Source organism: Eleutherodactylus coqui, chromosome 11 (assembly GCF_035609145.1).
Source record: "Eleutherodactylus coqui strain aEleCoq1 chromosome 11, aEleCoq1.hap1, whole genome shotgun sequence".
In the NCBI taxonomy this organism is placed as follows: domain Eukaryota; kingdom Metazoa; phylum Chordata; class Amphibia; order Anura; family Eleutherodactylidae; genus Eleutherodactylus; species Eleutherodactylus coqui.
In genome coordinates this window covers 108427253-108442561 of record NC_089847.1, presented here as the reverse complement: position 1 = coordinate 108442561, position 15309 = coordinate 108427253, and the positions used below count along the sequence as shown (strand labels likewise).

The following is a 15309-nucleotide window of genomic DNA, read 5'->3' as shown; positions in this document are numbered from 1 at the left end:
CACAGATAACACTCTGGCCTGGTGACCCCCTAACACTAATTCAGAGACCATAAAACTTTCACATCTTTATCAGTGGACTATTTAAGTATTTATTTCTCTACTCATCCCCCTTAGAAAGCGCAGGTGGAAGCAAGGACTATAATACTAGGATGGCCATAATCAGAGCGGCTTTACCACGGACGGATCTGATTTGCAGGTCACCCGCGAAGATCCGCAAATCTAGCCGCCCATAGGGATACATGAAAAATAGAATGTGGATTTGATTTGCGGACCTTTCGGTCTCGAAAAACAGTCACAGCATGCTCTATTTCAGTGTGGGTCCCAAACAGACGGCTTCCATTGAAGTCAAACTCTATTGCACATGTGCGGCTGGCGCTTCCGCACACAACTGCAGCAGAGAAAAAAGAAGACCAGGACGGGTAAGCAGGGTGCTCTGCTACGGACAGGGTCGGATTCCGCTGCAGGCTCAGATGGGGCAGATTTACCGCAGATTGGGCAGATTTATCGCAGAATTTACAGTAGCAGCAAAGTGGATGAGATTTTTAAAATCTCGTCCACAAGCTACGAAAATAATGCGCACCAAACCCGTGTGGAAATTGAGATATTTACTTGTGATTTTTGTGCGATACCACTGCGTTTTCTCGCGGTGATATCGCAATTTAGTCACGCTACAAGGTCGCACGACCTTGTAGCATTCTTTTGCCGGGCTTTTCAGGAGGGGCTTGAAATATAAGCCCTGGCTGCATTTAAAGAAAACCCAAAACATTACATTACCAAACCGATCCTGTCCGTTCCACCGCACTTCTCCTCCCGAAGCTCCATCACACTTGTTTGCAGTCTTCAGATGCTGCTCCCTGGTTAGAGAGTTCATAAATCCCGCCTCCAGGAAGTGCTGGCTCTGATTGGTTCTCAGACGCAGTGGCTCAACCAATCAACGCAGTGCTCGATGAACCAGTTACAGCCATTGAATGTGAACTGTCGGAGGAGAAGTGCGGCGGAGCGGACAGCGTCTGTTAGGCAATGTTTTGGGTTTTTTATAAATGCAGCTAGGGGTTATTTTAGGGCAAACAGTACTGTTAAAGTTGCATCGCACCACACGAAAACCACAATTTCATGCGATACAACACAAAGGAAAGGTCCATAGGGAAACATGGGCTACAAAACATCGAAAATTGGGCAATAGTTCTTGCGATGTAGCAGCCTATGAAACATGGCTAATGTGAAGGAACCCATTGGGAAGCATTGGCTTCACATACATGTGATTTGTAGCACTGTCACATCAGGAGAAAATCACATGATTTTGTCACCCATGTGGTGTTTTCGAAATGTGATGAACGCTGACTTCAATCATTAGAGTGATTGCAAGGGTTGTTCCAAATCATTTCACAGACCCTAAATGGCATTAAAATCTGTACCCATCAACTTGTGTACTCTCTGGGGTGCTATATGATTTCTCTTGGAGCTGAATGGGAGTAAGGAGCCTGACGCCGCCCTTGTCTTCACACTTAAAGGCAATTTGTCAGCTAGTTTGAGTACAATAAGCTAAGCTTATGAACTCAAAGTAGGTGACCCACGTCCAGGGATGTAAACTTTATACTTACCTTCCCTGCAGTTCCCCGGGTGTCGTCGCTGAATGCATTGAGGAGTGTGTCGAGTCATCTTCCATTCTAAGCTTCATTTGGGAGGATTACCTAGTGTGACATGTACTGCATTTCAGCAGCCGGTTTGAGCGCTGATACCAGGGGAACAGCGCTGCAGGGGAGTATCACACTTACATCCCCAGACTCAGCAGGTCAACTATTTTGAGTCTATAAGCGGATTCTCTTTAAAAGGAACTTGTCATGCCCATTATGCCCCATAAACTAGGTTAAGGGGCTCAAAGCTCTCTAGGAGCTGTATTTCATAGTCAGCGGGTGACCTGTTACTGCGTGAATACATCGTACCTCTTGTCAGCAAGCTCTGTGTACGCTCTCCCATACATAGTAACATAGTATGTAAGGCCAAAAAACGACAGGTGTTCATCCAGTTCATCCTATTTCCCATCCAATGTTGATCCAGAGGAAGGCAAAAAACAACCCCAATGAGGTTGAAGCCACTTTTCCACATTTAACTGAAAAAAGTCTTTCCTGACTCAAATCTGGCAATCTTGAACTCTCTTATCGAGTTTGCCATCACAACGTCCTCAGGCAGAGAGTTCGATAGTCTTACTGCTCTTACAGTAAAGAACCCCCTTCTATGTTGATGTATTAACCTTCTTTCCTCTAGATGTAGAGGGCGCCCCTTTGTTACAGTCACAGTCCTGGGTATAAATAGATCATGGAAGAGATCTCTGTATTGTTCCCTGATATATTTATACATAGTTATTAAATCGCCCCTCTGCCATTTTTTTTCTAAAATAAATAATCTCAATTTTAATAATGTCTCTTGGTGTTATAGGTCACCCATTCCATTTATTACTTTGTGCCCCTAGCCCTTTTTTGATGCCCCTCATGATCCTATTTGCCTTGGCAGCAGCTGCCTGACACTGGTTGCTCCAGTTAAGCTTGCAGTTACCTAAAACCCCCAAGTCCTTTTCTATGTCAGAGTTCCCCAGTGGTTTCCCATTTAGTGTGTAATGGTGACATGTATTTTCTCAGGCAATTTATCAGTGTTAAACTTCATTTGCCACTTTTCTGCCCCCAACTTATCCAGATCCTCTTGCAACCTCCTTGCGTCCTCTCTTGCGTTATTTTCTTTACATAGTTTTGTGTCATCTGCAAATAATGCTATTTTACAGCACAGTGCTTCCACCAGGTCATTAACATATTAAAAAGAATAGTGCCCAAAACTGACCTGTGTGGTACCCCACTAGTAACGGTGACCCAATTAGAGTATGGACCACTTATAACCCCCCCTCTGCTTTCTATCACTGACCAGTTACTCACCCACTTACACACATCCTCCCACAGACCAAGCATTCTCATTTTATATACCAACCTTTTATGTGGCTCAGTATCAAACACTTTGAAAAAGTCCAGATACACAAGATCCAGTGACTCTCCCAGGTCCAGTCTAGAACTTACCTCCTCATAGAAGCTGATCAGGTTGGCTTGACAGGAGCGATCTCTCGTAAACCCAGAAACCCTTCAAACATTTACCACAATAGAAATAAGACTGACCGGTCTGTAAATTCCAGTTTCACTTTTTGACCCCTTTTTGAATATCGGCACCATATTGGCTATGCACCAGTCCAGTGGAACATACCCTGTCACTATAGAGTCCTTAAATATAAGAAACAAGGGTCTGTATACGAAATCACTTAATTCCCTTAGAACACAGGGGTGTATACCATTGGGACCATGTAATGTGTCTATTTAAATTTTTTTAAGATGGCTCTGCACTTCTTCCTGGGTTAGACTGATGACATTTAATAGAGAGTTTACATTATCACTTTGCATCTCATCTGACCTTTCATTTTCCTCTGTGAATACACTGGAGAAAAAAACTATTTAATAGACTTGTTTTCTGCTCATCATCCTTTACAATTTCTCTTACATTATTTAATAAAGGGCCAACACTTTCAGTATTAATCTTTTTACTATTTTTTTTTATAATAAAAGAACAGTTTAGGATTAGGGATGAGCGAACGTGTCCGTTACGGACACATCCGCACCCGGACACCGGCTTTGCCGAACACTGCAGTGTTCGCGCGTAAGTGTCCGGGTGCCGCCGGGGGGCGGGGAGATGCGCGGCGGCGCGGGCGGCAGTAGCGGGGAACAGGGGGGAGCCCTCTCTTTCTCCCTCTCCCCCCCACTCCCCGCCGCACCCCCCCGCGCTGCCACGGCGGCCCCCGAACTTTTTCGCCCGAACACTGAAGTGTTCGCAAAGTTCGGTGTTCGGGCGAAAAAGGGGCGGAGCCGAACGTGTTCGCTCATCTCTATTTAGGATTACTTTTACTCTCTTAGGCAATAAGTCTCTCTGTCTCCATCTTTGCTGTTTGTATCTGATTTTTACATAATTTATTTTGTTCCTTATATGGTTTTTAGAGCTTCTTCGCTGCCTTCTTGTTTTAGTAGTTTAACTGCATAGACTCCCATAGCTCCTGCAATTTCATGGAGATACAGTGCTAAAATGACTATTTAACCAAGTAACTATGACAGGTCCCCAGACATCCAATTCCATCATCTGTGAGCCTAATAACATAGTTCAAGTGGCTCAAAGGTGATGACAGGTTCCCTTTAACCCCCTAAGGCCTTAGTCACACGGGCGTTTTTTCACGCGATTTGCGCATCGCATGACGGATGCGCATGCGCAAATCGCGTGACCGGCGCCGAAAAATCGGCCCAAAAATCGCCCGAAAATCTGCTCCTAGCCGCGTTTCATTAGAAACGGGCCGGAGCTGTCCAGCGCATTGCATTCAATGGACACGGCAATACAGCCGGCTCCATTGAATGCAAGCGCTGCGGGCGAGTGTGGGATGAATTGTCGGGAAGGGGTTAAATATATAACCCCTTCCCTGCAATGCATCCTTAAATGTGAAAAAATTAAAAAAAAGGATGTACTCACCTGCTCCCGGCAGCTGGAGATCCCGGCGGCCGGCCTGCAGTGGGTGTGAAGGAGGTGTGACTCAGACTTGCCCCTGATTGGCTCAGCGCTGAGCCAATCAGAGGCAAGTCTCAGTCACACCCATTCATGAATTCATGAATGGGTGTGACTGAAATCTGCCTCTGATTGGCTCAGGCTGAGCCAATCAGGGGCCAGTCTGAGTCACACCCCTTCACACCCACTGCAGGCCGGCCGCGGGGATCTCCAGCTGCCAGGAGCAGGTGAGTACATCCTTTTTTTTTATTTTTTCACATTTAAGGATGCATTGCAGGGAAGGGGTTATATATTTAAGCCCTTCCCGACAATTCATCCCGCGCACGCCGGCAACCCATTGCTTTCAATGGAGTCGGCTGTATTGCCGGCTCCATTGAATTCAATGGGCAAACATCGTTCTTCTCTGCCACAGCTGTTCCAGCTGTGGCAGAGAAGAATGATTTGTCTTCTGTATGTTCTCAATGGGGTCGGCGCTGCTGCCGCCGGCCCCATTGAGCGCATATAGAGAAGAAAACAGGAATCGCAGATCGCAGATAGGTGCGATCTGCAATTTCTGTTCTCTAATTTATCAGACGAGCGCATAAAAAGCGCTCATGTGTCCGATACCATTGCAAAGCAATGGTTTTTAAAAATCGCCGGACGCATGCGCATGCGCAAATCGCGGCAATAAACGCCCGTGTGACTAAGCCCTAAAGGAGATTTTGCTGCACTTTATTACCCAGGTTGCTGAACCCAGATAAGTCTGTGGCATATTGTATCTCTTGAGATGGCCTTGGAGTTGTACATTGTAGACAGGTCAGGATAGCCAGAGTACTTAAAATAAAGAGTGGTACCCAACCATCCCCAGGAAGACAAAATGCGTTGTGTGCTTACTCTCAAAGTGGGAAAGGGGTTTGTGCTAATAAAAGCTAATGCTTTTCATACTACAGAGGACTCAACTCAACATAACCACAATAATAATCACTTAAAATTCTATTCGAACATAATCCATGAAGTGCTGTAAACATCTAAGCAGCCGATCCACACCTTAATGTCTTGGAGCCTACCCTACGAACAGCAATTTGAAGTGATCTTGCCAGCATAAATATATAAATGATGAGACGCTTTCCAAGAAATACTTGGACAGCACTGCAACAGTAAATCAGAAAACTTCATTAATTTGTGACAACAGGCTGTATTTGCTAAGTTCACACTATTTAATTAGGCAAAAAAAAAGTAAATTAGAACAAAATGAGTTTGACCCTGAAAGCCATTTTCTTAAATCAATAGGGTTTCCCATTTTGATAAATGACATCACATTCAACCTCAAAGCCGTGACTTGGCTGGAACACGCTAATTCACATGATTGATTACAATGAATGCTCCAGCCAATGTAATGTGATCTGTCATTATAAAACGGTAGGCTGTGTATAGACAAGGGCTCACATCTGCCTTTATACAACATTAAAGTGTACATCAATGTCAGAGTAATGCCTTACAACACCGCCTATTACTTTTTGTCAGGCAGGAGGACGTGGATCCATTTTGCCACACACTGGTTTGACTTTTGGCTATCTATGGGGACAGCATCTGGAGTACCCCGGTTTTCACCTTTGACCCCTTCAAGTGGGATACAGTCTTTGCCGCTGGGTCACCAAGCAGTTAGGGTGGTTTCACATTTGCGTCAGAACATCCGGCAGGAGGTTCCATCACAGACTCGGCTGAAAAGTTGGGCAACTGGGCGGAAAGCAGGTGGACCTTGTAATAGTCAATGGGGTCCACCAGGCACTTTCAGTTTCATCCAGAGACAGAACCGTTCACCCACAGGAATTCCCCTTTCCTGCTTCCTAAACAGGGCAGTAAGCGGAATCACCAGTGCAGGTGTGAAAGCACCCTTACTCATCCAGACAGTCCCAATAGTGTGGCTGCAACACCGGGCAGAGTTGCAGTATCTGATGGTGTCAACAGGTAAGTATCCAGAAGACTAGCTATGGTCAGGGCTGGCCACAAAGGTGCAATAACGAGGTCCAAGCTTAGGGTCAGGGCAGGCAGAAAGCTATAATAAAGTCAAGAATACAGAGTCGAGGTCAGGGAGCACAGAAGTCAGAATGGTCAGGAACACAGGCAAGGGTCATTACTGTAAGACACAACTTGCTGGGGCTTTATCATAATGGCTAAGGGGCCCAATTGCTTATGATCCTTCAAGGGGGAGGATACCTAATATAGTAGGAAGTTGCTGGTGGTTGGTGGAGAAAGTGATAAAGACACACACACTTGCCCTTTAAGGAAGAGGGACAGGAGCGTGCACACTCTATGGGCTGAGAGCAGGGAGGCAGCAGAGGCATGAGCATGGCACGCAGGCTGTGGAGGATGGTGGCGTTGGACCACGAACCCAGGAAATGTGAGCGGTGGCAGCACACCATGACACTTATGGAAACAACAACATACATGTTACATGTATTAGAGACCGAGATGCCTTGAATATAATATTCAACCACTTGACACAAATGACAACTCGAAAAGAAAGAAACACACAAAAACAGACAAAAAGCACATATTTTGAAATGTAAAAACAAAAAATCTAACTGACTGTTACTAAAACATGTTGTTTTTATGGGAATCTTGTTTTTAACTACACTTGGAATTGGTGAACAAAGTGCGCACATTGGATCGGTGTCTGTGGCCATATGGTGATTACTTCTTCTAAGACTTGGACGCCTTTATTTGTGTGTGCTTCAAGAAAAAGGAACAGAACAGAAATGCATTTCAGTGATGGCCCTTCAGTGCAGTCAGAGTAGTGGGAATGTTTGTGTAGATACTATCGTGTCCTCACATTCAAAGGGGTTTTTAGCACCCAAGACATGTTCCCCCTAACTACAGAACAGGAGTTAAATGTCTGATCGCTGGTGATCCTCAGAACAGCACCCCCAAATGCCATGTGTAAATGGAGCCGCGTTGTACAATGCTCCAACACTGCCCCATTCACCTCTATGATGGGATCGATGCACTTGGCGATCTCCGTCCATCCCACAGATTTGAATGAGGCGATGATCATACATTCGCGCCATTGCTTTATTCACATGCAGCATTCAGGATTGCTGTTCTGGGGATTACCGGGAGTTGAACCGCTGGGATCACCAGCGGTCGGATAGGTGATAAGTGCCTTTGGTGGCAAAACCCCTTAGAAGGAAAATTCCAATGGTAACATAATTTGGGAGATCCCTATGGCATACCAGCGATCGTCTTAAAAAATGCAGAATGGAAATATATGAAACCAATATTTTAATTTCATTTAGTTGAATGTAAATTATTTAATTCCCTCTAAAGGCCCATTTTTTACATGTAACGATTACCGCTCAAAATTAAATCAATTGACCGAAAATGAGCGATAATCGTTATGTGTAAACGCTGCCATCGTATACTTTTTGTCTGATCGATGATTTTAAAGTGAACTTAAAATCCATTGTTCAGCCGCAGAGCGATAAAGTGTTTCTCTACAGACCACATGTTATGCTCACCGTGGGAGTCAGGAGATTACATTGCATTCTGCTGGCAGCCCTGAGGCCTCATGTCCACGGGGAAAATCAGGCCCGCTACGGATTCTCCATGGAGAATCCGTAGCGGGTCCCTCCTGCCCCACGGACATGAGCGCTTAAAATAAGAATAAACTCACCTCTCGAACGCTCCGGATCTTCCCTCCGTCGCGGCCGGATCTTCTTTCTTCGGCCCGGCGGATGTGCATGGAACGTCGGTTGCGTGCCGCGCGCATGTGCCAGCCCGAAGAAAAAAGATCCGGCCGCGACGGAGAGACGATGAAGCACGGCGAAGGGAAGATCCGGAGCAGGTGAGTATATTCTTATTTTAGGTCTCCTGTGGATCCAGACGGCTTCCATAGGCTTCAATAGAAGCCTGCGGGAGCCGTCCCCACGGGAGACCCGCACGAAAATGGAGCATGGTCCAGATTTTTTCATGCTCCATTTTTTTTTAAATCACTTTTATTGACCATCCGCGGGTATTTATCTACCCGTGGGTGGTCAATGCATCCCTATCGGATGCGGATCCGCGGGCAGGAGAAGAGTTAAAATCCGCTGCGGATTTTAATTCTTCTTTTGCCCGGGAACATGAGGGCTGTTTGCACAGCAGGGTGTGTGATGAGTAACACTCTGGGCTCTACAAACAGCTCCTGGAGGCCTATTTAAATGCAAATGAAGATGATAAAGTGTTAATGGATATTAGTGTCCATTAGCACTTTATGCAAAAAGATCACTAAAACTTTCAACCGTTTGAAAAATTATCTTTGCGTGTAAATGGGCCTTAACAAACATCTTTAAAATGTTTCATGGCTGGTGCTCCTCCCAATGCACATCTGTGTAGGGTACGATAAACATCCCAGTCGGGCAGTACTTTGTGCATGTGGACATATATACTCACTCTAATAATCTAACCTAAAGCCTTTGCGCCCATTAGATCATCAGAAGGAGTTCACCTTTGATTGACAACCGCACCCCTCTACAGCAATGGCTAATATTGAAGACATTTTGGTTAACTGTGGCTTACCATAATCCCTTCATGTTGATTGCAGTACTAGGATCTCCCTTATGTCAACCGTAGCATTACGACAAGTAGAGTTTTTGTATGCAGGCAGCCCTGGGCCTAACATAACCCCCAAGGCTGCCTCGTAATATCATCTTGCCATATATCTAGCCTATTTGTTGTATACTTTCAACGCATGATTAAAAAACTCTTGAGTCAGAATTCAATTCCAGTTAAGACCATCACTAATCTTATATCAGTTTCATATGCAGCTTATTTTGGTTCCCAGAGACCATTTTTGACTCTTCAATACCCAACTCAACCTCCCACTTTCTACCATTTCACCAAAATAAGTCACTGGATCCCATCATTAATGCCAGGCTTTTACACCCCATTGTTGATTACCGTCATTGCCTACACTATAGTGCTGTTTTCCAGGGTCTGTAATATAGTTCCAACTGTACTCCTGTTTATGGCGCTGAATATCTGGTTCCAACTGCTAATATGTTTTGTCCATACTCTAGTTTTCCTTGAGGGCCTATGTTCTAGTGTCTTTGGTCTAGTTTGTCTTCTCTTCTGGTTTGCCATGGTGTAACAAGTTCATTCTTCCTTACCTGAAGACTTGGGAAAATTGGCTACATATCAGACTTGAGGAAGACGTCACCCACTACGAATGGTATAAAGAATTGGCATACTAAGTAAAAATCGTGATGGGATTCCTATTATTCCATTTAAGTATCCGATTTGGTTCTGAAAGTAGTAAGGAAAGTCATGCATTGATGCAACTGGAAGCCGGTATTTCGATAAAATGCAGCCATGAGACAAGGAAACCCTAGCCTACTTGTTTCCAGAGCGCATGGCTTACAGGACAAATGCTGGAGTAAAAGAACAGAGACAAGCCGGGAGTAATGGACCTCATTGTAAAGTACAAAGTGTTATTTGCCGCAAATCCTTTATCAGCCTCCAGTCAAATGTCACACAAATCTCACACAAGGAGGTAAATGCTCACACTAACAAGAATGTACTTTATAGTTCTGCAAATGGTGTTAAATTCAGGACCGGCAATAAAACCTCAGTAAATGCTTCATTGGCCTGAAACAAATAAACATATGTATAAAGAAAAGCCCTTTGCTGTTCATAACAGCCTCACCCCCCGGCCTTACCCAGCTCTTTGGCAGCTAATATTTTTGAAAGAGCATATATACTTTTTAGTATTTAATATAATACTGTAGGCAAATGAGCACACTTTGTTTAGTTTTGGTCCATGTTTGGTTTCACCAGACCATAGGGAGAATACTAGTGATTATTAGTAAATTATAGTACCAGTGTTTCTGGTGGCGCAATGCACCACTTACTAATCAAAAGGCAAAGAACAACCACCTGTCTGTGCGTGAGTGAGTCACATGCTCTGCCCCTGATCACATGACGGTGAAGTTATCACAGGTCCTTTAAGCACATGGCTGCTGTCTGGCTAGGTGTTTGTTAGTATTCCCTAGCAACTGAGGTCGCGGGGGTTTGTAGGGGATTTAGTTCGCCCGTAATCTGCACAGAGATGAAGGAACTGTGATGACGTCCCCAGCATGGGATCAGGGGCGAAGCATATAATCACACTCACTCGGGATAAAGGGCCTGTGATGACGACAAGGTCATGTGATCAGGGGCAGAGCATGACAGGGATATCCTCACAGGTCCTTCATCCCGAGTACTGTGCTACTTGTGATTCCTGTTGTATGGGATGAAGAATGTATGTAGCAGAGCTGTATGTGATGTACATGTAGCAGAGTTGTGTGTGTGTGACGTGGATGTACCAGAGCTGTGCGTGTGTGATGTGCATGTAGCAGAACTGTGACATGCATGTACCAGAGCTGTGTGTGCGACATGTATGTAGAAGCGCTGTGTGTGACATGCATGTAACAAAGCTGTGTGTGTGTGACATGCATGTAGCAGAGCTGTGTGTGACATGCATGTAGTAGAGCTGTGTGTGTGACACGTGCATGTAGCAGAGCTGTGTGTGTCACGTTCTGATGCAGCTTTTTAAGCGGAAGTGCTGTGAAACTTGCCGTGGAAATTCCACAGCATTTCCACTACATGTAAAGTAAGGGATTTTCTGGTTTTATGTAAATAAAGACTTATCACGGGAGAAATGAAAAGTTCTAGAACTTTCAAATATACATTTGGTTGCCGTCAGTGAATGAGAACACCCATAAGTATCTAGTCCTTTTTTACGTGGAGAAGTGATGTAATTGTATCCAGTCTAAGTAATGCTTTGAGAGCGAAAGGCTATGGAAACCTTTGTGTATGAAAAACCAATACGTATATCTTAGTACGTCCTTGCAGAAAAATATGATGCACTTATCTATTTTTGCATTGAGCTTTCCTTCTCATATATTTAGAAAGCCTCATACTTGGTTTACAGGCTTTCCTACATTCACATATCTGGTTCTGGGGTGTTCCCAGTACTGATCAGCTGGTCTCTCTTATAAATGTGCACAAACTCAGCTCCCCCTCTCCTTTCATAGGCTGTGGAACATAACTACGCCCACTCAATACTACACAGCTATCTCATCCTCTTTTCTTGGCAGCTGATGGTCTGAGCAGAAAATTCAACCCAAATAAATTACAGTCCTCTGTATTAGTAGCTTTCTCTGCTCTCTGTCCTTCTGATCTCCTCCACCATTCCTGGTACTGTCATACAGCCCTGTGTATTAGCTCAGTGGAAGACCAGTGAATGTTCCTTCACAATAGGAGAAAAGGCTAGGGGAGGAGTGTATCAGTTTACTCTGACTAACAGAATTTGCTAAGATTTCAGTCCTCCAGGCTGCAGTGTCTTGGAAAGCAATGCAATTATATAAATCATACAATCAGAATTTTTTAATGAAAACCAATTACAAAAAGGCTTCACTTCCAAAAACACATTGATAAAAAGAATAATAATAGAATAAAAAGAGTGCACATGTGTACATAACCTGAGCTAAACAACTTGCACTCAAGACTAATACATTGTGTGAAACTACAAGAGAGATTTCTGATCCCTCTGATAGTATATCTAGACTGGTCCTCATCTCAGCATCACATCTCCTTTTCATGACCCTTGAGTTGATTGGCCATGCCCTTCTGTGGAGGGAGGATCACTGGCCAAGTTCTAACCAGCCACTTAAAGAAAAGATAAAGCCAACTTGGGTTAGATTCCTTGTCTCCAAGTGCCCCAGGCTACGCAGGCTAAGGGCCCATTTGGACAGGACAAATTTCGGGCAAACGATAACCGACACTCATCCCCGCATACAATCGCTCCCGTGCTCCTGTACAGAAGCTAGTAGTGCTGACATGCTCACAGAGTGGCCAGCAGAGGAGTGGGGTGGTTGCAGGAGATTTCTCTCCTCGCTCTCCCCTGCCCATCTCCATTGACTTAACATAGCGGCCGTTCAATACTGAACGGCTGCTATTTACACTGAACGATGATCATTCAGCTCATCGTCCATTGTTTATGCTGCATAAATGATGGACGATGAGCTGAACGATGATTGCTCAGTGTAAATACCAGCCGTTCAGTACTGAACGGCCGCTATGTTAAGTCGATGGAGGGGGGCGGGGGAGAGCGAGGAGAGAAATCTCCTCCTGCCGCCCCGCTGAGAGCCAGGCATACTCGCTCCAGTGCAGCAGCACGTGAGCGAGTATGTACGGGGACGAGTGTCTGACATCGTTTGCCCAACATTTGTCCTATCTAAATGGGCCGTAACCCTATGCTATCCTGCACATCCTGCCTTAGGCAAGTAATTTACATGTTGTCACATACTAGTAGCACCAGTTTTTCCCATACTGGTGTAGAGCTATGCCCACATAAGTAAATGGAAAGCAGGACGGCAAAACAATTGACAGTGATAATGTTTGCTAGTGAAGCTTTTTGGTAACTACCATATGATGCATAGAACGTTTTCACTATTACAGTATTTGGCAACTGTAACCTGAAAAACCAAGAACGACACAGAAATCGTCCATATTTGGTGTACTTCAAGTAAAACTATGGCTCATCAAATATTGTACTTACCCATCACAGTAGGACAAATGCTGAGCTATTGAATACGCAGCAGGATCTCTGTCTAGCGCTAAGACTTTAATATTAGGAGCCTGCTTCAGAATTGATGTGGTGTGACCTCCTGCCCCAAAAGTCATATCCAATATAGTCTAGACCAGGAAAGAGAAAAAAATAAAAGAAAATATAATACATGCGTTTGATTACAGAATTAAATATTTGAGGATTCAACGCGCTTGTACCAACAGAATTAATCTGCGTCTCGGATAAGCATGTGTATACATGGAATTAGGCTATCATTTATACTTGGCATTAATATGTAAAGCACACATCCCAAATTTGCTGGCTTGACGAACTCTACACCGGTATGTGTTTGGTGGACTATCTATGGAATTACATAGGTTTTTTTTCTCCAATCTACTAAGAACAGACGAGTCCTTCCTTAAGTTAATTCTTAACGCGAGGCACGTGGCACAAAATAGAGAACAAAAAGAAAAACACATCACCCATAGTGCTCATGCCCACTGCCGGGTTGGATTCCGCCTGCGAAATATCACAGCAGAATCAGACCCGGCGCCCCCCAGAGACCCTATACTCACCTCTCAGAATCAGACCCGGCTCCCACCAGAGACCCTATACTCACCTCTCAGAATCAGACCCGCCCCCCCCAGAGACCCTATACTCACCTCTCAGAATCAGACCCGCCCCCCCCCCCCCCCCAGAGACCCTATACTCACCTCTAAGAATCAGACCCGGCGCCCCCCGGAGACCCTATACTCACCTCTCAGAATCAGACCCGGCGCCCCCCAGAGACCCTATACTCACCTCTCCGGATCCGCTGCGAGTGTCTCGCCCAGTGAACCGGCGCGCATACGCAGTGCAGTGCATGACGCGCTGGGTGGTGATGTGGATTCTAGCGGTACTTCCACTGTGCTCACAGCAAAAGTATTGCAGGACGGATGGTTTCCATTGACAGTAATGGAAGTCGTCCACACATTTTCCCGCATAGCATAGGACAATCTGCGATTATCCTCTGCAAGCGGAAAATCACAGTTGATTTCCGCTCTTGGGCATGGAAGAATTGTTTACCACAGCATGTCAATGGACGGACATTGCTGTGAAATGTGCGGCGGGCGTCTGACCACTTTTGTGCAGCACCGAAACACGTTGCATGTATTTTTTATATCTGTCAAATTAAAAATATCTTCATTATTCTTCATTGTGGTTTGAATCATCTCCCTCATTGGAAAACAGTGTATGGGGACTGTTTGCCTACAATGCTCCAACTTTTTTAGACTCTTGCTCTATCACTGTTTATGAGTATCATTCTCTCTAGTACACGGCCTTATCTCACTATAGGGCAAAGGGACTTTTTTGTGCTTTGCACTTGTGCCTTTCTATTTAGGATCCATTTCTTATGAAGATTTTGGGGTTGTTGCTGCTCTCCATAAGTTGGATCACCGTAAGCCTGGCGTAAAAAGCGCACGGTGCTATATTGGCCCGGCCGGGCGCTTTTAAGCCGCGGGAATACGGCCATGTGATCTGATGCATTGGAATCCAATGCATCAGATCATAGCATATATAACATTATTCCGTTGGGTTATTTTAATAATGCTTAAGACCATACAAGCAAAAAATGAAGAACAACTGCTTAAGACTTCGAACACTCTCCAAACAGAACTATGTTCGACCTGTCTAATGTCTAGTTGCTGGGCAAGAAAATCTCTGGGGTTAAGGCATTACTATATGTGGTTATAGATATTTGTTTGCCCATAAGATCAATAAATTAATGTTATACATGTTGTCAATCAGTGATAGGATAGTTGTCAGACACCGATTGGTTATTATTATGCTATATTTGAAGGACTACCAGTGCAGTTACTGGCACAGGGTGGAGGCATCAGTGTAGCAAAAAAGAGAGGCCTGGCTGTTGCATTCAGGGTGGATTGGAGAGCGGAAAGTTTAGTGAGGAGAAGACCAATAAGAAGCAAGTGGAAGTAATCAAGCCAAGAGTGCATACGGGTGACAATGAGGCATTTTTAGATCTCCAGTGTGGAAAGGGCAGAATCGGGAAATGTTTTTGAGGTACAGGTGACATGAGCGAGGAAGTGACTGGATGTGGGGAGCAAATGTGATCCCAAGACAACACGTGTATTGCCAAGGAGTTATGGTGGTACCATAGAGTAAGA

At 44.7% G+C, this 15309-nt stretch overlaps 1 protein-coding gene across 1 annotated transcript in view; it reads right to left on the bottom strand.

Moving 5' to 3' along the window:
* METTL15 (methyltransferase 15, mitochondrial 12S rRNA N4-cytidine) overlaps nucleotides 1-15309 on the bottom strand; it is a 205882-nt gene that overhangs the window by 92437 nt on the left and 98136 nt on the right. Inside the window, exon 3 of the mRNA XM_066582204.1 lies at nucleotides 13136-13272. Coding sequence (XP_066438301.1) covers nucleotides 13136-13272 — 137 coding nt within the window. The remainder of the gene's footprint in view (nucleotides 1-13135; nucleotides 13273-15309) is intronic.